The 25681-nt window shown below is 36.5% G+C and overlaps 1 protein-coding gene across 3 annotated transcripts; it reads left to right on the forward strand.

The window, feature by feature from the left end:
• MCCC1 (methylcrotonyl-CoA carboxylase subunit 1) lies at positions 1 to 25099 on the forward strand. 3 transcript variants are annotated; one of them, XM_052803666.1, is made up of 20 exons: positions 1 to 86; positions 1468 to 1514; positions 2541 to 2680; positions 3118 to 3213; positions 3371 to 3492; positions 4463 to 4610; positions 5431 to 5552; positions 6715 to 6826; positions 7152 to 7233; positions 8018 to 8145; positions 10432 to 10615; positions 11120 to 11229; positions 12580 to 12796; positions 13602 to 13667; positions 13904 to 13990; positions 14588 to 14637; positions 16924 to 17061; positions 18398 to 18505; positions 19541 to 19612; positions 21182 to 25099. In XM_052803666.1, the coding sequence occupies exons 1-20, from the start codon at positions 28 to 30 to the stop codon at positions 21299 to 21301; spliced, it is 2208 nt and encodes a 735-aa protein (XP_052659626.1). In that variant the 5' UTR covers positions 1 to 27; the 3' UTR covers positions 21302 to 25099. The 3 variants fall into 3 exon arrangements, with proteins under 3 accessions (XP_052659626.1, XP_052659627.1, XP_052659628.1); XM_052803667.1 differs by lacking the exon at positions 13602 to 13667; XM_052803668.1 differs by lacking the exons at positions 18398 to 18505; positions 19541 to 19612; positions 21182 to 25099 and adding an exon at positions 14996 to 15065.
• The last annotated feature ends 582 nt before the right edge of the window (positions 25100 to 25681 follow it).

Raw genomic sequence — 25681 nt, forward strand, 5'->3', positions numbered from 1 at the left:
GTCCCGCCGGCCCCCGCGCTCACCAACATGGCGCTGGTGCTGGCGGCCGAGCGGGGCCGCTGCTGCCTCTGGGCGCTGCGGCGTCAGTGAGTGCGGGGCGGGGGGAGGTGGCAGGCGGCGCGCCGGGCCCCGCGGCCCCTCGGGGGCGGCGGGCGCTGCCTCTGCGGCCCCCTCGCTTTGCCCCGGGGGTGGCCGACTCGCCCCTCGCTTCCTTCCTTCCCCTCTCGCCGCTGGGGCGGCGGGCTGCGTGGCGGCCGTCAACGGGGGCTGACAGGGGCGGCGGAGGCAGGGATCGCGCCCGGGAGGGAGCCGGCGGCGGCGGCTGTCGGGCCTGGCGCGGGGTGTGTGTGTGTGGGGGGAAGGCTTCCTAAAGCCGAGCCTGGAGCCGGGCTGCCCGAGGGAGGACGGGGGAAGGGGCTCTGCGCCTCGGGAGGAGCGAGGGAGCTGGGCCGCCGCCCGGCCCCGCTCCTCGGTGCCGAGGATGGCGCCTGTGTGTGTGGGGGTGCAGGTACCCCGAGCTCTTCTGTGGAAAGAAAGAGCAAGAAGACCCACCCGGAGTTTCAAGCATAGTTTTAGCGGTTGGTGCAGGTTCCACGAACGTAAACTTGTTATCTTCATATGTTCTTATATCCCGGGTGCTCGGGGTTTGATAACCGTCGTTGACTACACGCAGTAGCCACCCCTCCACTGTCGTGTAATCCTGTGCAGAAGCAGTTAGTGACCATGACAGCTGCTTATTAGAAGTTTAGGAAATGCACTAATTTCCTCAGTAGTTACTGAAACCGAGCACTTGGTTGTCTGGTGTCAAGGATGTCTCGTGTCTCTTTGTCTGATATCGTTTATGAATTGCTGGACTTGATCCAAGATTCCAAAGTTGATTTATATGTTAATTAAAACACTTCTAAGAGTTTACTTTTACAGTTTCTTACAGCCACTTAGCCTTCGCTATCTGATTTCTTCAGCATTAGTCATCTGAGGTTTAACTTTTCATTTCTGAAATTCTTCATAGGGCTTCTTTCTTGCTATCTTTCACATTTTTCTCTCTTGCACCTTTTCTCTATACAAACAACTCCCATTTCCTTTTTAAACTTTTCTGTTTTATGGTTGTTCATGTCTTCTTTCCCAAATACTTCAAGTTGTAATAAATGCCAGATGTTGGCTGTTCTGTCCACTAAAAGAGTTGTTTGGGTTTTTTTTAAACAAATATGTTGACTGTTTTGATTTGAATGCTGCTAAAAAAGCAAGGGGATGATTTCTGTTGTGTTTAAATGAAAACACTTAAGGAGAGATCTGATGAAGTTTGTACAACCTTCCTTGTTGTACTTGAATGTGCTCTGTGTAAATAGCTGTATCAAAAGCTTCAGACCTGTTCTATTGCTGTCCTTCTCTCACCTGAAAATAAAAGTAGCTCGGTTGCCACTTTTGCATATACTTTTTTAACACTTCTGTGTGTTTATAATTGTACAGGCGATGGAATCAAGTACAAAGATTTGTGAAATGGGCCTCAACGATAGGTATGAAATTTAACTTCTTTAGCTACTAGGTTTAATTGCTTGTGTAATGGGGATGGTTTTACAATTAGTTTTAGACCATTAGTTGCTCAAAAACTGGAGGGTTTTTTTAATAAATATTGCATATTTGTGTAGTTTTTGAAAACAGTAGTTTGTAGCTGACCTAACAGAGATCATCTTTAATGTGTAAACAACATTTTGAATAATTTTATCTGTCATATTTAGGTATACTCAACTTAATGAAAACTATTTATTTTTGTGACGTTTTCCTCTGATTCCTTTTCTGATACAAATGTTGGAAAGTCTGTGAGAATTGTTTTTAGGCATAATGGTATTTAAAAAATATATGAAGAAAAGTGAAAAGTATTCAGCAAGATGATTTAAACTGACCCTATTGTCATGTTGTCTAAAAAGATATGTTTCAGAATTCAGAGATATATTTTCATTTTATTAGTTAGTTTTAAGCTATTTAGCTCTGCCTGTGAGGTCTCTGGCTGTGCTGGCCTTGTATTTCTATCATGTTTTAACTGCTGTCATGAGGCATAATAGAAGCTTGTATGTCACTGTTTAAAAAAAAAACCAACAAAAAACTTCATACCTTGTTATTTCTTTGAGACTGTGTATCACTGGGGAATAGTGCTCTTCAAACAAATGTGAATCACTTCTGGGGGGGTGGCACAGGTGTTAATTGTTTACTAGCTGGTCCAGAAACTACACAGTAAAAATATAAGCGTCAACTTTTACGTTCAAGTGTTGTTTTAGGGTTAGAATATATTTCTTGGATTCTAAAAAGAAAAAAAAGACCTAAATTAAACATACTTCTGTATAGGGACTCTAAGGAAAAAATTCCAAGACTAGCATGGAAATGCTTTTGGATGAAGCATGTGTTTTTTCATTATTGGAAGAAATGCATAAACACTATAAATTATGAAAAAGAAATCTGAATTTAAAATTGCTTTATTTCCAGGAATGTTTTTGAGCATATATTTCTTTTAGAAATTGCTTACTGTGCTTCATGCTTTTAAACAGGCGGTCACAACATAGGGAAGATTCTTATTGCAAACCGAGGAGAAATTGCATGCAGAGTGATGCGAACAGCAAAGAAAATGGGTGTGAAGTCTGTAGCAGTTTATAGTGAAGCAGACAGAAATTCAATGCATGTAGCAATGGTGAAGTATATTCATTAAGTTTGTGATTAACGTTCATTCACAACAGTATTTCTCATTAATTTGTTCAACGTGAAAGTACATCTGTGTGCTAATGCAGTTGATTTTCACCTCTGTAGAGTTACTTCCAAGTTTTCATTGAATCAATGAAAAGTTTGCCTAGTCTCTGTCTCAGCACCTGACAACTTTGCAGGAAGTGCCTTAAAGTTTGGTGCTCTAACTCCAGAGTAGCCACTGGGAGTTAGAGAATGGATTCTGATTTTGGGAAGAAAGTCAGAATTTGTTTCAGCCACTTGAGTCTCTCCATGAAGAGAGGCAGTGATTTAAACTGTTGCATGCTAGCAGTCTGATAAACAATACAATTAGCTCAGAAATTCAGTTAAAATTGCTTTTTATTATCTAATGAACAGTATCTGTTATATGTAATTTTTCCATAACAGGCAGATGAAGCATATTGCATTGGTCCAGCACCCTCACAGCAGAGTTACTTGGCCATGGAAAAAATAATGCAGGTGGCCAAGGTCTCAGCAGCACAGGTAAGTAGATCATGACCTTAAATCTTCTGTTACTTCCATGTTCTTTATTTTCACCCATGGTGTTTCCATCTTGTGTTTCCTTAGCACTCTACTGAAGTTCAGGGTTTTCTAAGCTAAACTGATATAAAAATAGGCTGGTAACATTATTCTGTTTTAGGCTATTCATCCAGGTTATGGTTTCCTCTCAGAAAACACAGAGTTTGCAGAATTGTGCAAGCAAGAGGGAATCATCTTCATAGGTCCGCCTTCATCTGCTATCAGAGATATGGGTATTAAGAGGTATCTATTTCTGATTTGTTCCTTGGTTATGCAGTTTACAGTTTGGCAAAGCTAATTTTGTTAACAAATGACCAGTTGCTCCATAATTATTTTATTCTGTCAGTTTTCATTGTCTTATATTTTTATGGCTTTCTTCAAAGGAATAAGCTCCAGGTTTATAGATATGGGATTCCTATAGACATAGAAACAATCAAGATTGTTCAGTTATTAGGATTTTGGTAATTAAATACCTAACGGGTTCTAGTTTTCCAGAATTGGGGCATTGCAGCGTTATATAGGTAAGGGTTCAGCAGCCAGATTGGATGTCTTGTATATTGGTCAAAAGAACAGTGGAAAAGAAACACCATATCATCAGGGATTATTGTGGCTCGTGTAGAATGGGGTGTTAAGTTTTGCTCATCACAGAGGATCTTATTCTTAGTTACTTAGATCAAAGAAATGTTTCCAGGGTATGAAGTGTAAATCAAGAATATGGAAATAAGGTTATTACTAACACATGAACTGTGTAAGATTAATTTCAGATAATTAATTTTTTATCACTTCCTAATGTGAGAGTAAATTACCTCTGTAATTTAACTAGTTTTGCATGTATGTTTGAAGTTAACAGTTGTTACGCTTGAGTGTTTTATGTGTGGTGTGAATCCAGCCTCTAGTTTTGGCAGGATACAGTGTTGTAATTTGAAAATGTTAGGTTTTGATCTCTGTAGTGTGGGTCAAAAGATAGGAAAGAACAGTAAGCCTGAAACTGACTACTGCTTTTATGTGAAGGGCTTGGAGAAAAAAATCCCTATTTGAAGCATTTGAATAATTACAATCTGATCGTATGTAACCCACTTAAGTAAGTAGTCCTCTTCAGGTCAGTGGAACTACTTTTGTGAGGAGAGTTAACATTGGGAACATAAACACATTTGGAGCTTAAAGTAAGAAAAACTATGATTATCATTCTAAACATAAAACTGTTCTGTCAAAGTACTTCCAAAGCTATAATGTCGGCTGCTGGCGTTCCTGTTGTTGAAGGTTATCATGGAGAAGATCAATCAGATGAGTGTCTAAAGGAACATGCCAAGAGAATAGGATATCCAGTAATGATTAAAGCTGTTCGTGGAGGTGGAGGAAAGGTAAAGGAACTAATCTGTTCATCACATGGTATAAAGTTGTCATGTCTCGGTATCTGTAACTGACTATTCTAAAAGAAATCTGAAAACAAAACTGGAAAACTACTTTTTGCTAGAATTTACTATTAATGTCCAATCTAGCACTGTGAAATCTCATTTCCTTTTGTTGTGCAGTCAGGCACAAGATAAGTAGCTGGTATATATTGGAAGAGTTTTGTTTATGTCAGTGGATGTCCAGTTATTCATATAAGCAGAAATGTTGTCCTATGGATTTGTTTGTGTGAAATTAGGTGACTTTGAATTGTTACTTTGTGATGGCTTGTGTGACTTTTTTTGCTAGCAGTTTTAAATGTTGCATAAGAAGTGATTAGAAATACCATTTAAGTATTTGGTGTCTAGACAGTTTTTAGTGTATGGTGAATTCCCTCTCTGAATCTGATTTTACTCTGAAATAAATTTCTATAAAAATGACATGATTGAGAATTCTAATTATTTCCAAAATAGCTATATTTGTTTTGTAATAAAAACAGTTTTTCTCTGCCATCCTTGGAAAATTTCTGTGATACTTAAGAGTAAAATTCAATTCTCTACTGATCCATATCAGTGGAATGATGATATCTGTTTTTTACACTTCTTATGACACTTTCAGTGGGACTTAGTAGGATTATATTCCTGGAAGTTGATACACAATTTTGCTAAAGTTTAAGAAAGAAGGGAAAAGTGTTATCCTTAAGCTCATTTCTTGCTGTTTGTGTGCAACAAGGATTTTTATTGTGTTCCGTATATTTAGACATTTAGATATGCTTTTTTTCCTGTATTTTAGGGCATGAGAATTGCTCACTCAGAAAAGGAGTTTCTGGACCAACTAGAATCAGCTAGGAGAGAAGCAAAGAAGTCTTTCAATGATGATGCAATGCTGATTGAGAAATTTGTAGATAATCCAAGGTGAGAAATAGATGTTTTAATATAAACACTTTAATGTTTATTCTACTGTTAAATAAACATAACTGTTTTAGTAGTACGATGAAAATTGGTCTTGTATGTTTTATTTGCACTATGGCAGGTTTTAATTTAGTAAAAATCGTTCATAATGTATTGAATTTCTTGCAGTGACTTTGTTTTGAATGATAAGAATTAAAATACCTCTGTTAGGGAGACATGGCAGTGACATTTAATGGCATTGATATTCCTCTTTGAGTGAGCTTTCTAAACTTGATTTACATCTAGAAAAAAATAAATCACTATAATACTTAAACTACAGACATGAGTCAAGCTGTCATGGTGTTTCTGCTGCCCTCAGGTGTCCTAAACTAGTTATTTAATCTTTCTCTATTTTGATATTTAAAACAGAAGTGATAGTCTTTAGCTCATGCCTGACCTGTGAAACTGAGCTAATATATTTTTTATAAAGAACTTCTCACAGAGGTCTATTTGATACTCTTGTTCTTTACATCTGTTTTTCTTGAAGCATCACCGTAAAGAAAGCATTTATTCTAAAGAAACCAAGGGCCTGCTTATGCTGTTAGATGGGCATGAGAAAAATCTCATTAAATTCCTGGGGAATTTCTTTTGCCAGCATCAGAGAATTATCAGAATGGTGACAGATTTTTGTTAGTTTTATACATAGAATGTCTGCCACCTCGTACTTGTCCTCTGAAATGGTGTGTTGAAATAAACAATGTTATTCCTGAGCCAGGGCTGCTGCTTCTTGTGAATTGCTACACAGTAAATTATGAGGGAAATCATCATTATCAAATAATAGTGAAGTGTTTTTATTTTTATTATAATAAAATAACTAATAAAGAGGTAGCATCTTTTAGATACATGTCTTGTTTATCCTATGACCTATGAGGTTTCACTGCAGTAGCTGGCATTTAGAATCCTGTTTCATTTAGGAGATTGAGGAAGTCTAAAACAGTTGAAATCCTGCATAAAAGCAGCCTCATTTCTACATTTTTGGCTATTTGAGGGCAGACACTTAAACCTGTAAGAACTCTTACTGAAGTGTACAGGACTGTGTACAAGTTCAAAGTCTGTTTGGGTGAAGTCAAGTTGCAGGATTGGGGCTTTATTGAAATATGTGAAAACATTTATTGTTATGGAACAGGCATGTTGAAGTCCAAGTATTTGGTGACCAGCATGGCAATGCAGTCTATTTGTTTGAAAGAGACTGCAGTGTGCAAAGAAGACATCAGAAGATCATTGAAGAGGCACCAGGGGTAAGCAGAAAGTTCTTATAATTTTTTTTATGAACTGACATATTTTTAAAGTAATTGCTAACCCCCATTGAATTTATTTAGTGGGCAGTAATTTATTTGTAATTCTCAGTACCTGTTTTAATTTTGCTGCAGAAAATGTTCTAATTGAAAAAATAACTTTCTTTAGGAAAATGATTCTCAGGGAAAAATTACGTAGATTTCAGGTATAATATTGGTAAGGATTTCACTACAGTTGGTAAATACCACAAGATATTCATGCATAGTAGGTATAATATCACCAAAGTTCACAATAATTTATAATCTTTTGTGTTATTATTATTTACAGCCAGGAATTAATCCAGAAGTTCGAAGGAGACTTGGAGAAGCTGCTGTCAAAGCAGCTAAAGCAGTGAATTATGTGGGAGCAGGTAAGTCTGTGGAGGTATGACTGCTCCAGAGGTATGCTTTTAACTTAAGAAGAGTTTAAGCCACAAGGCAAATGGCATCTGATTGTTTTAGAGTATGACACATAAACCCCAGGTTTTTTGAGGTTTAAGCAAGTAATTGCATGGTTAATTCTGATGTAATTACAAATTTAAATTGGCATACTTGGTCTGACCTCAAGACCAGTGGGAGCTGAAGAATAGAAAGAAAAAATTTCAGAGCAGATAATTCAATCAACTAGATTGTTGTTGGAAAGTGAGTATTATGAATGAAAGTTTGAGCAGAGCAAGGGAAAAATAATTTCTCTTTCAGCATACAAAGAATACTTTATATTCAAACAGTAAAGCCTTTAAAAGAAAAACACAACTCACTGTCTGTAAAGTCCGCACTATTTCCCAGATGAAAAATAACCTGCTAAAATTATTTGTGACTTTCTTTTCTCACTGCTTTCTTTGGATACTTATTTGTAAAAAATAATTACACACCCTATACATATACACAATGCTTTAAGGAGTCCTGATGCACTTTTTACAGCTCTAAGAGAATGGCTGCTAAACAGCACAAGATAAGTAAATGTGCAAGAAAACAACTCTTCTGTTTACAGACCACAATTGTGTGACCCTTTAAGATAATTCGTGTAGAATTTAATGAAATTCAGTGTATCTGATTTAGAAATAATAGGCTTGTCCTGGCATAAATGAATTGTCTTAGGTGTCCATTCTGAAAAAGTCTCGTTTTGGTGAAGTGCCCTTTTACTAAATACTTCAGGAACAGTGGAATTTATTATGGACTCCAAACATAATTTTTACTTCATGGAGATGAATACCAGACTGCAAGTAGAGCATCCAGTTACAGAGATGATCACTGGAACAGACTTGGTGGAATGGCAACTTAGGGTAAGTGTTAATTGATTTTACATGTAGAGTTCCTCTTGTCTAGTGAATAGTGCTCTTCGATATTGCCTGTGAGAGACCAGATAGGTTTTCAGATCCTCATCTCCTATTCAGCTAATACAGTAGAGTTTCCTTTGCTCCAAAGGAACGTCTTGTATTACTGTATTTGATTGTAGAGCATTGTGTAGGTGCTCTGAATTCCAACAAAATCGTCTTCTAGTTGTGTAGAGGAAAAAAAACATTTTGTAAAGTATATTTAGAGAGATTACAGAGAATGTGGAAAGTAGGAGGAGTAGGGTCCTGATCTTTCCCTTGCCATGCTGAAAATTTTTTAACACTCTAGTTCAGATGTATCTCTGACCCAAAAATCATTCTTGGATCAGGCTGTAGGAGGAAAGCTTCATAAAAAACATGTGTCTGGTGTTATACCAGTGTAGTCACATTCTAAAATAAATGTATAGTTGTGTGAACTGGAAATAGGCTATTTCCTCACACACCCAATTTGCAGAGATTACTCACATGTTTGAATGACAACAGGAAGTTTTGGACCTTAGGGAACTGGAAATGAAAAACAATTCTGGTTAGTTAAATCCAGAAGTGAGGACAGCAACACACATTAAGCTTAAGTAGATAGGGTGGGGGGCATGTTTAGTGTAACCAGAAAGAAAACTAAAATGGCAAATGCTGATACAAAAAGGAGAAACTTGGCTTTCTGATCTGGGAATGGAAATTGAGCATTGAGTGCTGAGTTGGAGCAGGGATCAAACAATACTGGAAGAAAGATAAGATGGAAAGGTTCAGTGGCCTTGGCATGTGGCTTAATGAGTCAATAGATAAAAATGTCTTACCAGTTCTTGGAGAGATTATTTTTGTAAATCTGTGTAGTACTACTCTTTCTTTGAAGACTAAGTTATATTCTGCTGTCTCTGCTGAAATCCGTAGTTTGGTGGCAGAAAGCAGAGTATGGAAAACCCCTGACACTTCGGAAGAAGATGAAATGTTGCTGCAGATTTTTTGATAGGAACTTGTATTTTCCCGTGTAGATGGAAATTGTGTAGCTTCCTGGTAAAGGGTCTCCTCTGCGCTTAACTGCAGCAGGCTTCTTATTATTTTATCCCCAAAAGCCCTGTTTTTTCAGTCTCAAACTGGTGTGTTGCTGGTGTTTTTTGGTATTCCTGTATTTGTAATGTGAATTCCTTTGAGTAATAAAATGATGTTTCCTTCCCTGTTAAAGTTTCTTAAATTGTTAGAAGTCCCCTTAGAGAAACATTCCCTTAAATGTACAGGTCCCACAGCATACGTCAGTAGTGCTGGCTGCCAGTAATCCATTTTATCATCTGCTTTTGGAGCAATTTTTCTCTAATAAAATCATGTGTTAGTGTCGTGGTTTAACCCCAACCAGCAACTAAGCACCACGCGGCTGCTCACTCACTTCCCCCCGACCCAGTGGGATGGGGGAGAAAATTGGGGAAAAAAAGTAAAACTTGTGGGTTGAGATAAGAACCGTTTAATAGAACAGAAAAGAAGAAACTAATAATGATAATACTAATAAAATGACATAGTCATAATAAAAGGGTTGGAATATGCAAGTGATGCACAATGCAATTGCTCAGCACCCACCGGTCGACGCCCAGTTAGTCCCCAAGCGGTGATCCTTCCACCACCCCAACTCCCCCCAGTTTATATACTAGACGTGACTTCACATGGTATGGAATACCCCTTTGGCCAGTTTGGGTCAGCTGCCCTGGCTGTGTACCCTCCCAACTTCCTGTGCCCCTCCAGCCTTCTTGTTGGCTGGGCATCAGAAGCTGAAAAATCCTTGACTTTAGACTAAACACTATTAGCAACAACTGAAAACATCAGTGTTATCAACATTCTTCTCATACCTAACTCAAAAAACATAGCACTGTACCAACTACTAGGAAGACAATTAACTCTATCCCAGCTGAAACCAGGACAGTTAGTTGACCAGGCTCTAACTTAATAATTTAATTATTTTTTGACATAACCAGTAGAAAAAAAATTAGACTGTTTTTCCATTATGTTTTAGCTGTGAGAAATACTAGGAGGTCAAATTACACAATAATAATTCAATCCTTTGGTGACTCCCAGAGAAAAGGAAGGAGTAACTTTGGAATTAGCCTTTTATGACCTACCATGTGTTTTCTGCTTGTGCTTTTTTAATGTGCTTTCTAGTTGTTCATGCTTAGAAGAAAGATATTTAATATTTCATACATTGGCACTCCAGAACATTGATCCTGCATTAAAGAAAAAAACTATTGTTTTCAGGTTGCAGCAGGAGAGAAGATTCCCCTAATGCAGGAAGACATTGTGCTCCAGGGCCATGCATTTGAAGCTAGAATATATGCTGAAGACCCTAATAATAACTTTATGCCAGGGGCTGGGCCATTGCTGCACTTAACCACCCCACCACCTGATAGTTTCACCAGAATAGAAACTGGAGTCAGACAAGGTAAAACTGAAGGCAGTGGTGTAACCAGAAATATTTAACATCAAAAGCTTTTCTTTGTAAGCATTTCCCTCTTGGCATAAATAAGTTTGTCTGACGGTGTTGTTATAAAAACAGATCTTTACAGAATTATTCTTCCTTGTGATTGTCCTGTACTTTTGGTCAATCACTGAATATTTTATTTACCTCTTTATTTACCTGTGTCCAAATTATTGTCCATTGGATCATGCTGATTATATTCTCATCACAATTTATCAATCCTGCATTCTGATTGCAACAAAGAGAACTGAATTTGAGTAATGTTACCTCTACAAAAGTCTGTACTGAACTTGTCCTTGGAATTGAAATGCCAGGTCGCATCATTAAAGATTCATGTTCTTTAAGAACAGAGAGAAATGTGGCCATCAATTGTGTAAGAGTTTAATGCCATGTGGTGTGCAGTACTATGCATTACCAACTTTGAGAAATACTGGCTTAGTGTTACAGCATTTTTTTAATATATTTTAGGTGATGAGGTTTCTGTTCATTATGATCCAATGATTGCAAAGCTAGTTGTTTGGGCTGAGGATCGTCAAGCAGCACTGAGAAAGTTGCGATACAGTTTGCATCAATATAATGTAAGTAGAAGGAACGCGGTATGTTTTCAGATCTTGAGCTGACTTTGTGAACATCTTGAGCTAACAAAATATGGATAAAATACTACAGTAAAACAAAAGTGGTTTCTGAGAGGGAGCCGGCATTGCCACTACCATTTCAGATTCATTATTTGTTTGTAGAAGCTTTATTTTTTCCTAATTTGCATACTTTTTCCATTGGTGGCGTGAGTAGAGATAAGTGTAAAGTCCAGTTTTACACAGAGATTTTTCTTAAGTTTGCGATATCTTCAGTTGGATGATGCAGCTAGGACTTTGTAGAAGACTAAGGCTAAACAGCACCATTTTCAATTGTATGAGCGTTCTCAAACTTAAAGGAATTTGTAGGTGGAATTTGTGTCAGACAACGTTTGCTTGTAATTTCTAATTTATAAAAACAATTAAATTTTTAGACTATACATGTGGTAAAGAAATATGGAGAATTTTTAATGCTCTCAGTTCTTTTTAAGAAACGGTCCCTTTTTCCTCTATGAAAAACTACAGGTGTTGTTCTGTTTTCAAAAGTGGAACTCGGAAGGTTTGACTTGAGGTGAGACTGAATATTATTTGTGCAGAATTAATTTACACTTTTAAATCAACAACATAAACATGATTGAGGTACTGAAAATGTTTGGCCCACTATTATTTTAGCTAAAAATGAAGATTATGGCAAGTGAAAGAGATAAAAAAATTCTCTGGAGTTTTTTCAGAATTTTCTTAGTAGTTCTATCAATAAATGTTGACAGTACAATATAGTTACCAGTTTCACTGTTTCTTTAAAATAGTTATTTCTATTTTCATGTTGTTTGCTTAGGTATTTTGCAGTACAGGAAATGGATAGTATCTAGTAAATTTATAAAAGTCACTCTTCCCATTTGTTACTATTAAAAGATGAAATATGGAATATCTGAAACTATTGTAACTCATTTTTAATGAGGCACTTTTCATATTAGGAATGTTCTTTTAAATACTCAGAGCATGATTTTCTGAAACAGTAATTTTTTTTTCCTAAATTACCCCCCATTACTATTGCTGGGAAACTTTCTTTAATTCCACAGTGGACGAACGTAACGTTCTGAAAACAGAGTGCTTTTGAGAAAGTTACTCTTGGTTTTTTGTTGGTTTGTGTTTTTTTTTGTTGTTATTAAAAGCAATGATTTCATTGGTAATAAATCAGACCAGTTGAATTAATTACACTTTATTGATAACCTTTGTGTTTTGATGGTGCTTTCTGAAGAAAGATTCATCTATCATCTATGCATAAGTTGAGCAGAAAGCTGTATATTCATTCCTAACTTCATTTCAATTTGGCAATATGCTGCTTTTTCTTTACAGATTGTAGGATTAAGCACCAACATTGATTTCTTACTGAGCCTGTCGGGACACCCACAGTTTGAGGCTGGAAATGTGCACACTAATTTCATTCCTCAACACCATGATGAACTATTTCCAACCAAAAAGGCAACCCCACACGAAGTTATGTGTCAGGCAGCTCTAGGACTCATACTGAAAGAGAAAATGCTAACAGATGCTTTTAGAGATCAGTCAGATGGTAAGGATCATTCTTCTTTTGTTTTGTTTTATTTTACTTGTGACTGGATGAGACAGTGCTGTGACCTCATGTGCAATTATTTAATTTGCACGCTCCCTTTTTGCCGTACTTTGTGCCTGCTCAGGGTTCTGCATTCTGGCATCTGTCAGATATTTACACACAGAGCAGACTATAACTTTTGTTAAGGGACAGGTATTGAATATATCACCACTGTAATGTACAGACTGCTTCCCACAGCACTTCAGATAGGCACTAGCTGAAAGACCTTGGGATTCATAATCAGTGTCACCGTGTACTCTTTGCTCTATACACGCATAAACAGTGAGTATCTGTCAGTATTATTCCTACAGTTGGCCCAAGGTCTTCAGAGATAAAATTGACTCTGCTAGGATTGGGAGAGGCAGTAGAGTTTAATGGAATGAACAGGCCTCCAGGAGCTGAACATTCTTGAGTTCCGACACTGTTAATGGCTATAGCAGTGGGGCACGTGATTGCTGTTAACAAAAACTTCATATAAATTCAATATATGCTGCCAACAACCTTATTAATTTTCTTTCCTCCTCCACTTTAACTCTTCTGGAAACATGGGAGAGAGGGATTGGAAAGATTCCCATACACTATTGCCTTGCTTCAAGAGATGATAAACTAATCAGGCAATATCCGATAGCTGTATATCTGATCCATTCTCAGAAACACCAAGTAATAGAAAACCCCTCAATCTTCCCAGGCAATTTACTGCCATATTTGACTACTCTTACACTTGGAACCTTCACCTAAAGGTTAATCTGAATCTGCTATGTTGCAGCTGAATTCCCATACTTTCTTGTCTGTTCAAGGATGTGTTCATGGAGAACAGTCAATATCCTTCTTAGTAAGCGCTGTTGTTAGTGTCATGTCTTCTGTAGGTTACACAGCATCAGTTTATTCAGTGTTGAAGCTTGAGTGAGGGATTGTCACTATCTATTAAGTGGTTCCCCAGTCTTCTATGTTCAATATAAATATATGATGGTAGTAATAGTAGGACAGTGATTTTATGGTGTAAGTTCTTGGTATTGTGTGTTGCCAAAGTAGAATGAAAGTAACGTATTTGTATATTTTGTGTTTTAGATAAATTCTCACCATTTGCATCCAGCACTGGTAGAAGAATAAATATATGTTATACTAGAAAACTGTCTCTGCTGGATGGGGAAAACAGTAAGTTAAAAAAGTGTGTGGAGGGAGAGGAGGTACTTACTGGATAAAATTATTTCAACTGGTGCTTGAAAATTCAGGCTAAGAAAGAGCGAATAGAAGCAGTATGTTTTATGCAATTTAAGCTGGGAATTCACAGAATTGCATGCTTAATCCACAGTGTTAGATCTTGAGGAGATATAAACCAAATTCAGATGACACTACTAATGTTCATCATTCAAATGAATAAGGTTGAGATTTTTAAGAGCTGAGTGCCATTGACTTTTTTTTTTTTACTTCACTTTGGTGTGAAAGTGCTGAGTGCTTTTTCCCATCAAAAACCTGTTTTCTGTCCAGCTAACAATACAGATTTCAGAGCATAACTTCAGGTGTTCATCTGTGAAAAACAAATTGTCTAGAATTCTGCAGAATTCTATTTCAAGAATAATGAAGTCTGCAGTGTGTACTAAGCTAATCTGAAAATACTTGTTCTTTTTTAGTATTGGTGGGTCTCTCTTTTTTTAATCAAGAAAGATAGACTAAACATTGTTTATATGTCATTATTTTCTAGATCCTATAATTAAATCTACTCATATATACATATTTTGTTTTATTGAACAGTTGTGGATGTAGCTGTAAGTTACAATCAAGAAGGGTCATACAAAATGCAGGTACAAGTCCAATTTTTTCAGATATTTCATTAGATAAAAGAAGAATCAGTTTCTTGTAGACTTCTCTTGGTATTAACTGTTCCTGAAGTTGCTTGGTAATTACTGATACAGGATTCTATTTTTGGTTTGTTTGCAGCTGTTGTCGTAGACTATTATTTTGGCCTGAAATTATCTTTGCTAGACGCTGGATTAGGATGGAAGAGCTACTAAAATGCTTCTGAAAATAAGGCTAAGAAAAATATTTGGTTTTCCAGTATTTAAAGATCTTGCTCTTTATGTTTCTCTTTCTTAAATTTGTCTTTCTAAAACATTGGAAGTTACAATTAAATCTGCATTTAAAAAGACTTTTTTTCCACAGGACTTCTGCTTTTTCTGTGCATGAGATGGATCTCCTGTGGGATAAATAAAAGCTTTCTAGAGCACTATCTGTAAGATAACACTTTTTGTATTTTGAAGATGGAAATTGGAAAGTGATTACCAAATAAGATGAGGAATGATGAGAGTAGTAAATCTTCTGGTTAAATAATTGAATGATGCCCCGTAGAATTGGCTTCGTTCTCTACAGAGAGAAACAGAGATCCTATAGGATACAACTCAAGATGCTTTAAACATAGATATTTTTGTGTGTGCATGTGTGATAGTCTCCAGTTGTGTTGCTTATGGGGGTTGTGTTTTGCTGAGTGTTGAACATCCTTCTTGCATAACCTGGAGTCAAATGGGTTTTGTCTCTGATTTGGCACCCAGAATGATTGGATGCTTGAGAATGCGGTCTTTCTGTAGTTAAGCTTCTTGTTTCCAATATTTGGGAAAGGGGAATTAATGAGAATAAGTCAGTATTTATGAACTGCTTAGACTGTATAGAGATGAGCATACTAGAAAAATAGTGAGAAAATTATTGTGCTTTCATGTGTATGATCACATGTTGGGTAACTTAAACCCTTATTTCTACTATACGAATATTGAGATAACCCACATCCCTCAAGTAATACCCAGGTTATTTTGAGTGTATTGATTACATACATAATGCAGGAAAGCTTTTACACTTTAGGCTTATCTCATATAAGTAATGTCAGCAAAAAATAAAAAGAGGCTGGAAGGAATGTAGAGTGGGGCCTTTTGGGGACGGGAAGTGCAACTGGGGAGAATGTAGAGTCCCAGGGAAGAAGGAAGAATGGGGGTTGAGATGGAAATGGAGAGAAGCTGGAGATAAGGGACGGAGAAATAAAATCGGGAGCTGATTATGAGGAGGACAGTGCCTCTGGAGTGCTACAAAACCTGTCCTGAGGCCAATCTGCTAGAGCAGGTTGCTGGGCCATGGAACTGGCAAGCACTCACAGCGCTGCCCAGGGTATTGCCCTAATTTGTGCCCCTGCTCAGGATACTGATCAAGCAAATTATTTTTTTCTCAGGGATCAGTATCAGATCAACAGTGTCCTTTCAATACATGTTATAAGGTCTTCATTCAGTGGAAAAGTAGTACGCAACTATATGAATGAAGACTGAATTTTATCTCTAGTCGTAACATCCTGAAAGACCAGCAAGTCTCTGATTCTTTGCTCAGTGATGTTAGACTTAGAGCTAAAAATATCAGTTAAATGTAATGCTCTTATGTTCATATTCTTACTGTCTTTGTATTCTGAAGTTGTGGCAGAGATGCAATTTCCGTTGATGTAGATGAAAGGGTTACCTACAAATAAATGACCTTTCCGTTTGGTCTTTCTTTTGCAGCTTTGGTGTCTAATTGACACTCTTCCCATTACTGCTCTCCTCTACTCCTTTGTAGGTTTACTGAATATATTGTAGTTTTTATATTATAAGCTTCCAAGAGTGAGGAAGTTACCTGTCTTTTGGATAGCATCGTGGAATCTTATGACGTCAGCTGAGTAGTATGGATTTTTCAGTTTGAAGAAAGTCAAGATGCTAGGACAAATTAAAAATACTGGATTATAGTAGCATGACTAAACTGAATATTCTGGGTTTTTTTAGTTTTTCCTGAGAAATAGCATACCTTTGTGTTTTGCTGAGTGCTACTGCATAGCTGATGATAAAAATTCTCCTGGGAGAGCATATTAGCTAATCTTCTGAGCTGATTGCGCTGGATACAGAATACAGTCTGTTAACTGAAAAATAAAGGATACATAAGATTTTAAAAGATTTATTTTTTTTTTAATTCCACAATTATCTATGAAGAATCACAGGTTATGAGTGTATACTACAAATACTAACTTTTGGTTTATTGTTCATGAAGGGTTAGCCTTTGTCCTTATAAAAGCATTTAACTTTCAGATTCAAGATGAAATGTTCCTGATATCTGGAGAGATCTTCAATGAAGGTGATTCAGTTTACTTGAGGTCTTCAGTAAATGGAACCGTGTGTAAGTCCAAATTGGTCATTTTGGACAACACCATTTATCTCTTCTTTCCGGTAAAGTTCCTTTCTTTATTATCACAAGTATAAAATTTCAGAGTTTTATCCATGTAAGTGAACAATATAAATTGCAAGAGAATGTGAAAGAGAATCATGATTTCAAGTCCTAATGTTGGCCCATAATGTTTTGATACTTCTTTGATTTATAGCTATAATTGCAAGTTAGTTGCTTATGGTCAGTGAGTGAGAAAATGAATTCCTTTTAGAAAGATAAAATACAATTAGGTGAATCAGAGTTGCAAATGATGGTTTGGGAGGGGGGAACACAAAATATTAAAATGGTGAAGTATCTAAGTTTGTCATAGAACAATAGCAATTACTTCAAACTGACAATTATTTGAAAGTGCTTGTAACTGATATTTTTATTTCAGTTACATTTATTAAATTAAATTATAAGAAAGAAATCAATATTGGTCTGGGGAAGGGTAACTTCAGCTAATATTAAAAAATTGGAATTAGGAGTTACCATGGCATTGTCTGCATTGCATGAGTAATGGCATTTGAAAGAAGAGGTACCCTCATTGGCATTATTAGGCTGGTAATTTTTTATTTGCAGTTAAAAAGATTACAGGGCCTTAAAGTAACTCAATAAAAATGTAATCTAGATAAGTGAATTATTATGTATTGGTTTCAATAATTAACCTCTAGCTCTGAGCCCCTTAAGACTTTCAGTGGAATGCAGTGAAAACTTTGCTGGCAAAGCCCAGTTTTCTTGTGGTATCAGAGTGGAGTCTGCAGTGGGCGATCTAGAAGAAATCACAGGAGTTTTAGGATGTGGGTAGGATGTGGAGGAGAACAAGTCTTTGGGAAACTCTGGGTAGCAAGTCTGATAGGAATTAGGGGATTTTGAATAACTGAGAATTTTTCACTAAAAGCACTGAATCCATTTTATTGTAAATAGTGAAACACTCATATTGACAATGCTTGACAATGAAGATGCCAACGTATTTCTTACTTGTTGCAGCAGCCTGCCTACCCCTTGTGCAAACAGCCTTTACGCGTTTTCTAAAACCTTCTGTGCTGTTGCTGTGTGAATAGGGAAGGTGTGGGTTTGGTACAAAGGACCATATGGAGTCTCTTTTTCACAGAGGTAGTTCCTTCCTTGCTGATCCTTAGCAGCAGCAGGTGTGGCTTTTAAGGACTTGGACATCAGCAAAGTAGTAAGCATGCTGTAAGCAAGTCCTTTTGCTGCCCTGACCTCAGTAGTCTGCCACTCTAAACAGTTGACTGGTTTGCCTAAAGCTGGATCTGTTCTTTCCCTGTATGTCAGCATGTGTACTAGTGGTATTATTTTATGTTGTTAGCTGATATGTCATTGATTTTATTTCTGTAGGAAGGTAGCGCTCAGATTGGCCTTCCTGTACCCAAGTACTTATCTGCAGTGAGTTCAGTGGGAATGCAAAGTGGTGCTGTAGCGCCCATGACAGGCACAGTTGAAAAGGTAATTATAATAATATGGGTGGGAAATTGATTCTCCAATATATATCCAAGTTCATTCTTCCAGAAATGATGCTTGCTTCTGTGCTGCCAGGAAAGAATCAGGGCCAGAAATGTCAGTGCTGTGTGACTTCTCCCAATTGGAAAAAGCCCTGTTTACTCTGAGTTTTCAGCAGCCACCCAGGAGTTTTTCAGGCTTCTAGTCTTCTTTTTCTAGAGCTCTGAAAGATCTGAATATTTAACTAATCCTACTGCTTAAATAATTTTTTCTTCATCTTAATTACTTTCTAAGTCGAAGTTCCCTGAAGTGTTACAGGCTGTTTGATCCATTTCATCTAACCAAAAGAGTGAGATGCTAGATGCACTTGCAAAAAAAGAAATACTCAGAAGTGCCTTTTTTGTTAAGCTGTTTTACTGCTTTTGTTTCTGGTTTTGTTTCTTTTTTGTTAGCTCACCAAGTCCTGTGTATTTCTCTGTACAGTGACAAAGTTTCAACAGAAAAGAGATTTCCAGGAGAGTTTAGTAGTTAAAGGATTCTGCTAGCAATAAAAAGGCGTTAACCCTTTCAGAGGGTGGAGTACATTGAACGTGGATCTCTTGCATACTGAGTGAACGCTCTAAATCAGAATTATGGTAGAACAACTAGGTGGCTCCTGCAATCTTCTTTCTGGATTTTGTTTTAAAAACAACTTTAGGGACTGGCTCCAGGAAGAGGTTCTGTACTTTCTCTCTCAAAATACAAGCTCTTAAGCCCAGAAAGGGTAGAATATACATTGTGTCTTCTAGTGTTTCTTCTTTGATACATAAATGGCTTCCTGGTCATCCTTTTAGCTGTTATTGAACCTCTTTCTATAGCTTCTGACTTCTTCCCTTGAGTATTATCTAGAGAACTCAGGTACCCCATTCAACAATAATAAAGATATTATGAGGCTGTTTTACAAAACCACACTCACTCAGTGGATTGTGCTAGCAAAGATCCAGCTGATGATTTTTAGTGGTACAGACGTGTGATTTTTCCGAATTTTCTCTTGAATTGTAGGTGTTTGTGAAAGCAGGGGATAAGGTTAAGATCGGAGACCCTCTAATGGTTATGATAGCTATGAAAATGGAGGTAAGTGACATGCAAAAGGTTTTGATTACTGAGAAAATAAAAATCTGGTCAGAATGTAATAATTTTTATTGAAGTATGGTGCAGAGTGTAGCTTGCAGATGTCAGTATCCCTTCATATGCTGTGAAATAAGTGTTGTGTCTGGCTAGATTTTAGAGGATTATATTTGGTGTTACTTTATTAACAAATGATGATTATATAATCCATGGTATTCTGCAGATGTTTTAACATTCATTTGGTTAGCTTTGCCAATCCTTCTCTCCCTTCCCCTCCTTTCACTTTTCTAGCAGAAAATTGTCTAGGTGTATCTTCTGCTCACTGTTTCTGATACAAGCATATGTAATGTCTGCAGTTACTTCATGCAGAAATTTAGCTAAAGGTGACTTTGTAAATATGCCCATGGTTTTTTTTGTTTATAATATTTTTGTTATTATTTACATAAAGTTTTACCAAGAGTACACTAAAAATTCTTTGTAATTGTACACATGGCATTCAGTGAACTAGCATTTTGGCCATTGTATCTTGTCACATGGCTTGACCATGGCTCAGTTTGTTTGAACTATAGTTTTTGTAGCCTGAACTGGTTTGGTTTGGCTATTAGTTTATTTTAAATACCAGTTTGTGGTAGCCGAATTAACATTGTTGAGAAAATTTACCTTTCTTTTATCATGCCCTTTTATAAACTACACTAAAATTACATGAAATACAACTGTGCGCTAAAAAAAATTACACCCAAAATTATTTGCAATTGGATGCTAAATGCTTGTGGCTCTCCAGCTGATACCTCAGACTGATATCATCTGATTTGTTCTCTTCTTTTTTTGCAGTGCTATTGAAATATAAAATGTAAGATGTAAAAAGCAAACTATTATTTAAATGAATCCTTGCTTAGATGTAAGGATTTAATATCTGGTATTAAGTGTTTTGATATTAGACTAACCCTATGTAGAAAACTACCAAGAAACAAAACTTCAGTGGAAAACTAACCTGATACAATAACAAGTAGAGTAATTTGGGGACTGGTATGTAAACATGCTATTCCTTTACTGCCACTAGTAGCTGTATTTGTATTTCATCTGCATTTTGCCAAATACCTGTTCAATAAAAACCCCTCCTAGCCAGTGAACAAAAATATCTTTAGTAAATCTGCGCATTCCTCTTAAAGGAATAAATCTGCTATATGATTAACATTTTGGACTAAAACTGTATTATTTCTGCCTGGTATTTATAATAATAACAAAAAGTATTGGTGAAGTAAAATAACATTCAGTTGTTCATACTTCAAAATATAACATTATACAGCATTTTTGTCCCCAGTATACTTAAAAATACTAAATAAATATTGATAAGAAAGTAAAACTTGAAAAAGGACTAGGATAACATTTTAAAAGGAGGTTTAAAATAAATATACATGTGTCAGAGGGAGTAATTAAGTGTGTTCTGTTCTAATTGCACCAAAGAGTAATATTAGCATTTGCTGGGGGGGGGGCGGCGGCGGCGGCACCTGAGAGAGGGAGAGAGTAGGAAAAATAAGTACTCTGCTGCTTCACTATTGATCTGTTTCTATGCAGCATACCATAAGGGCTCCAAAGGCAGGAGTGATTAAAAAGGTTAATTTCCAAGAAGGTGCCCAGGCCAATAGACACGCTCCGCTAGTTGAATTTGTGGATGAAGAGGCCGAGTCAAAATAAAAGTCAAGGAGGGTGCATTTTATTTTTTCTACTTTGCTGATTTTCTCTCAGGAGAAGATTTCTTCGTATTTTCAGCAAACTGTTTTGTATAATAGAGTGGGGAATTGGTTTCCTCTGCACTTTCTGCATAGTTTGACTGTAAATTATGCTGACTTTACTGAAATCTGGATATCACTATACTGTAATTGTATATATAACTCGTGGACCTATGTGATTGTTGTTCAGTGGTTATGTTTGCCTGTGAAAAGTCATTAGACTGGAAAAAAGATGCGGAACTCTTAAAGGACGGGAGAGGTTAGTAAGGACTGTAAGTTACAGACTGCTAGGGTTCTTCTGCCTACTTTTTCATTCACAGCTGCCTTTTTTCTGTGAGATGCGAGAGCCTTGATTTGAAGGTAATCTGAAAAGTGACAATTGTTTTATGAGTTCATTTCTTTGGCAAAATTCCTGTTTGTGGTTATGGTTTTGCCTGAATAGGGAATTCAGGATTGTTCCTTAGCCCAGGATGCCTCTCAGTCATTTTTGGTGCATCTTTTTTCCCATTTACCTCAATGAGTAGTAAAAATTTGCATTTCAAAAATTATTTTAATATACCTTGAAATATCTGATACAAAGCATTTTTCAGATACATATTAGCATTTGCTATGCTAATCAAAGTTGGAACATAATTGCTTTCCAAAAATATAATTTGATCTTTAAACATGAAGTAGTAGCTCAAAGATGATAAGCTTATTTAATACTTTTAAAAGTGTGCCAAAATAAAATACTGACTTCAAAATCCTCATTACTTTTCTCATATTGTTCATGTTCTAGTATATCACTTATTGGCTGGAATGAAGTATACCGAAGTCTTTATAACAACATGAAATATTACTAAGAATGATTTTTTTTTTTTTTTGTATCTGCAGTATTGCAGAAGGGAAAATTGGTAGGTTTTTTGATGGGCAAAGAAAATATTTCTTAAATGCAGCATACTGATCATTTGCCATAAATTTATTTTAACTTGTTTAAAAAGCACCTCAGAGAAACAGGAAAAGGAAAAGAAAAAATACGCTTTAATTGTTGCAAACTTGCAAAATCTTTTCGCCTTTTAGTTAAGGTGAAGTTCTGCTTGTCATATGAACTTTTTATATACTAATTTAAGATGATAGTATTGTTTATACTGCAGAAAGGAATAAACACAGATGCTGCAGTGATCCCAAACTTGTAGTTACATCTGTGCAAATGGATCCTTATACTTACCTGAAATCTCATTTCTGAATCAATATACAATGTCATGGGGAATTCTCTGATCTGATTCCTGTAACTGTGCAGCCTTGCCTGCAATGCAGACAAAAATTGTAAAAAAGTAATGGCTCTGGATGGTCTGTATATTAAAAGCATACAGTAACACTTTTAAATTTTCCTTGTAATCCAATAGCCACCTAACAAAAAAACTACACTTCACTGATCGTCTTGTAGAATATTGCCACAGTGATTTTTATTTACTGCAAAATAAAAATTAAGCTTAATTTTGAAAATTTGTTTTCATTTTTCTCAATTTTGTTCTTTCCTTGGTTGCTTATGTTTATGCATTAGAGGGTTTTAAGCAGCTGTTTATGTATCATCAGCTGATATCTGACAGACCACAATCTGCAGATCGCATTTAGGAGGCAGTAATCCAGACAGTGGTAATGGGTTTCACTGCAGGTAAGTAACTCACAGCATGAGGTTCTCTGTCCACTAAGTCTGCACTGCTTGCTTCAGCCAGCTAGTAAAACAAGAACATGTTCCTTGGAAGCTGACAAAATGTCCTCCCTTAGGAATGGAGACAAATAATTTTACCAGTTTTAATTTCCCCTCACTTCTGAAAATTAGCTGTTAGTTTTTTTCTCTGTAGGTTTCCACTGAGATTGATTTTTCAAATAGTGATGGTTTTGTTTATTTCAGAATAAAATTTCTTGCGGAATTCACTGTCAGAATTTGCACACTTGGAAGTGTTTTGCTGCAATGTGATTTAACTGAACTTAGAGATGCACAAAGAATTATTAGAGATAAGGTGTTCCTGTAACCCAGAATTTTAATTTGCAAAATATTCAGAAATTTTCTGTTTATTACAAATAAATCCTTGTGTTATTAATGTGAATTGATAAGAGCCATATGATAGTAACATAGCTGTAACTAAACTGTTGTCTATAGAACACTTAATGGTAGAGTAAAAAAGAAAAAAATTGGTAATTGTTTAAAATGCAATATTTTAGTATTTGAGCTAAAAGGATAATCTCTGCCAGTTATTCATTATCAATATACCTTTTCAAATAGTGCTGTAGTTCTGATACAAGAGTCATAGATATTATAGAAATAATGAATCTGAACTGATTCTAATTGTAATGATCTACTCTTGCTGCCAGAGGAGAGAGGGGACCAGCTCACAGGATATGTAGTTCAGCCACAGTTGATAGTCTACAGGAAAGAATGAGGGCGTTAGTGTTCCAGACTGGCTTCTGGGAGACAGGATCAGAGAGTAACACCCTCAGTGAGCTTACTGGTCAGCTTGTTATATCAGGTATGTAACGTCCTGCTTGGTAGTGTGCATGTTGCCATACCAAAATGACAGTCCATCATAAATGTTAGTTATCTGCCTGTGGGGATCTCTGTCTCTCTTGCACTCTTCAGCTGCTGTCAATTGCTATAGCTTATACCCAGGGAAGATCTGTGGCATTGAGCCTGAATTCATGCTCAATCAGTGATTAGGACACAGGGAGTGGAAAGCAGGAGAGCAGGACTGTGTTTTTATTTCAGCCACTGACTCACTGTGACTTCAGGCAAGTCACTCAGTAGATACTTGCCTGTATTTCCTCCTATTTAATGAGGTTGATGGTAATCAAAACACTGCAAAATTTGTGGACACAGTGATTTATAAATAATTATTTTCCATGCTTGCTGGTAAAATTGTAATTTCAGATGTAAACTATTTTTACTTGTAAGGTTATTTTTTTACCTTTTATACAGTAAATATCTATACCAGTGAATTGTAAAAAATAGTTTCCAATGTGTATTGAATCCTTTGTTGCAATGGTTGTACTAGCTAGTTACCAGAAAATCCTAGCTTCTGTCTTCATGATAATTAAAAAATGAATACTCAAGTGTTTTGGCAGGACCTTTAAAACTTAGTCAATGGTAGGAGAAAAAAAAAAAAAAGTTGATCTGAGGACACTATTCTTTTATTAAAACAACTTGTACCTATTATAAAGGGCATATCAACCAGTGCACTTATCACAGGTGTATTAATTTCTGTTGATTATTCATCTGTTCAGTCAGATCAGGAATTATTTGACTGTGTTCTATCTGTTCTGTTTGTAAAAAGCTCAACAATGCTGTGTAGAATGTGTTTACTGAACAGTCAATGGCAATGGATTAAGGTCTGAACTTACAGCTTTTACACAAGGTATGTTCTCAACAGATACTTTAACTGCTTGTACAGGTATGTTCAAAATGATAGATCTTTACACATGAATGCTTCACAGGTAAATATCACTTAGTATCTTTATGATACTGGGGCATAGCTGTCTGCATAAAGATTTCATTTGGAAAGTAATATACACTACTGAATGTCATATTAAAAAAATCAATATTGCAGAAATTTGTAATTGAAACCTTGGCATTTATTTTTATGTAGACTGATTGCATTTCTTGAAAGAAGAGAGCGTGGGTTCTAAAAGCAATGCGAAATATTTTATGAGACATTTGATGTTAGCTTAAAACCTCTTGATTATATGATGAATCCATGTTAAAATAAATGTGGATGTTCTGGTTGAATACCCCATATTTCTTATTATAGCAGTAATAAGCAAGTAAAATGCATGTCTAGAGTCCTACTGGGTTTTGAAATTATAATGGTAGCTGGATTTTAGCTTTAATCTGTTTTCCATGTAAACAGTTCTGGTGCCAAAAAGTTGCTCTTGAAATGGTAATTTGTGTCTGTGAATGGTAGCCAATCTACTCACTTAAAAAGTAGGGAAAGTGAGAGATGTTAACGTACTAAAGTCAGCAAAGCTCCAAAGAGTGTCTGGTCAAAAAGACTGCTGCTGAGAGCTGAATCCCTCTTTTGCCTCTCTGAAAAGGAAAGAGGCATCTTACTCTGGGCTCTACTGTTTTGCTCACTCATCAGTGTGCACTGATGCACACAGAAACACTCAGTGATAAATACTGGTATGATAACTGCAGCCAAAGACCCCACACATGTTCAGTGTCCTGTGCTAAGCATCCCAGAAACGTAAAACGTAGCTCCTGCTCTATAGAGTTGTAAAATGAGATAAAATATGAACTAGACTAAACAAATTTAAAAATGGAACTGTTACATACAGATGTGGTTAATGCATGTTTTCCTTGAAGTTTGCC

Source organism: Harpia harpyja, chromosome 12 (genome assembly GCF_026419915.1).
Source record: "Harpia harpyja isolate bHarHar1 chromosome 12, bHarHar1 primary haplotype, whole genome shotgun sequence".
Lineage (NCBI taxonomy): Eukaryota > Metazoa > Chordata > Aves > Accipitriformes > Accipitridae > Harpia > Harpia harpyja.

Bases quoted from the DNA above. Each gene is read 5' to 3' on its own strand.
- MCCC1 (XM_052803666.1), top strand. From the start codon at position 28: ATGGCGCTGGTGCTGGCGGCCGAGCGGGGCCGCTGCTGCCTCTGGGCG. The intron at 4,611-5,430 runs GTAAAGGAACTA...CCTGTATTTTAG, and splicing joins TTCGTGGAGGTGGAGGAAAG to GGCATGAGAATTGCTCACTC. The intron at 8,146-10,431 runs GTAAGTGTTAAT...TATTGTTTTCAG, and splicing joins TGGTGGAATGGCAACTTAGG to GTTGCAGCAGGAGAGAAGAT.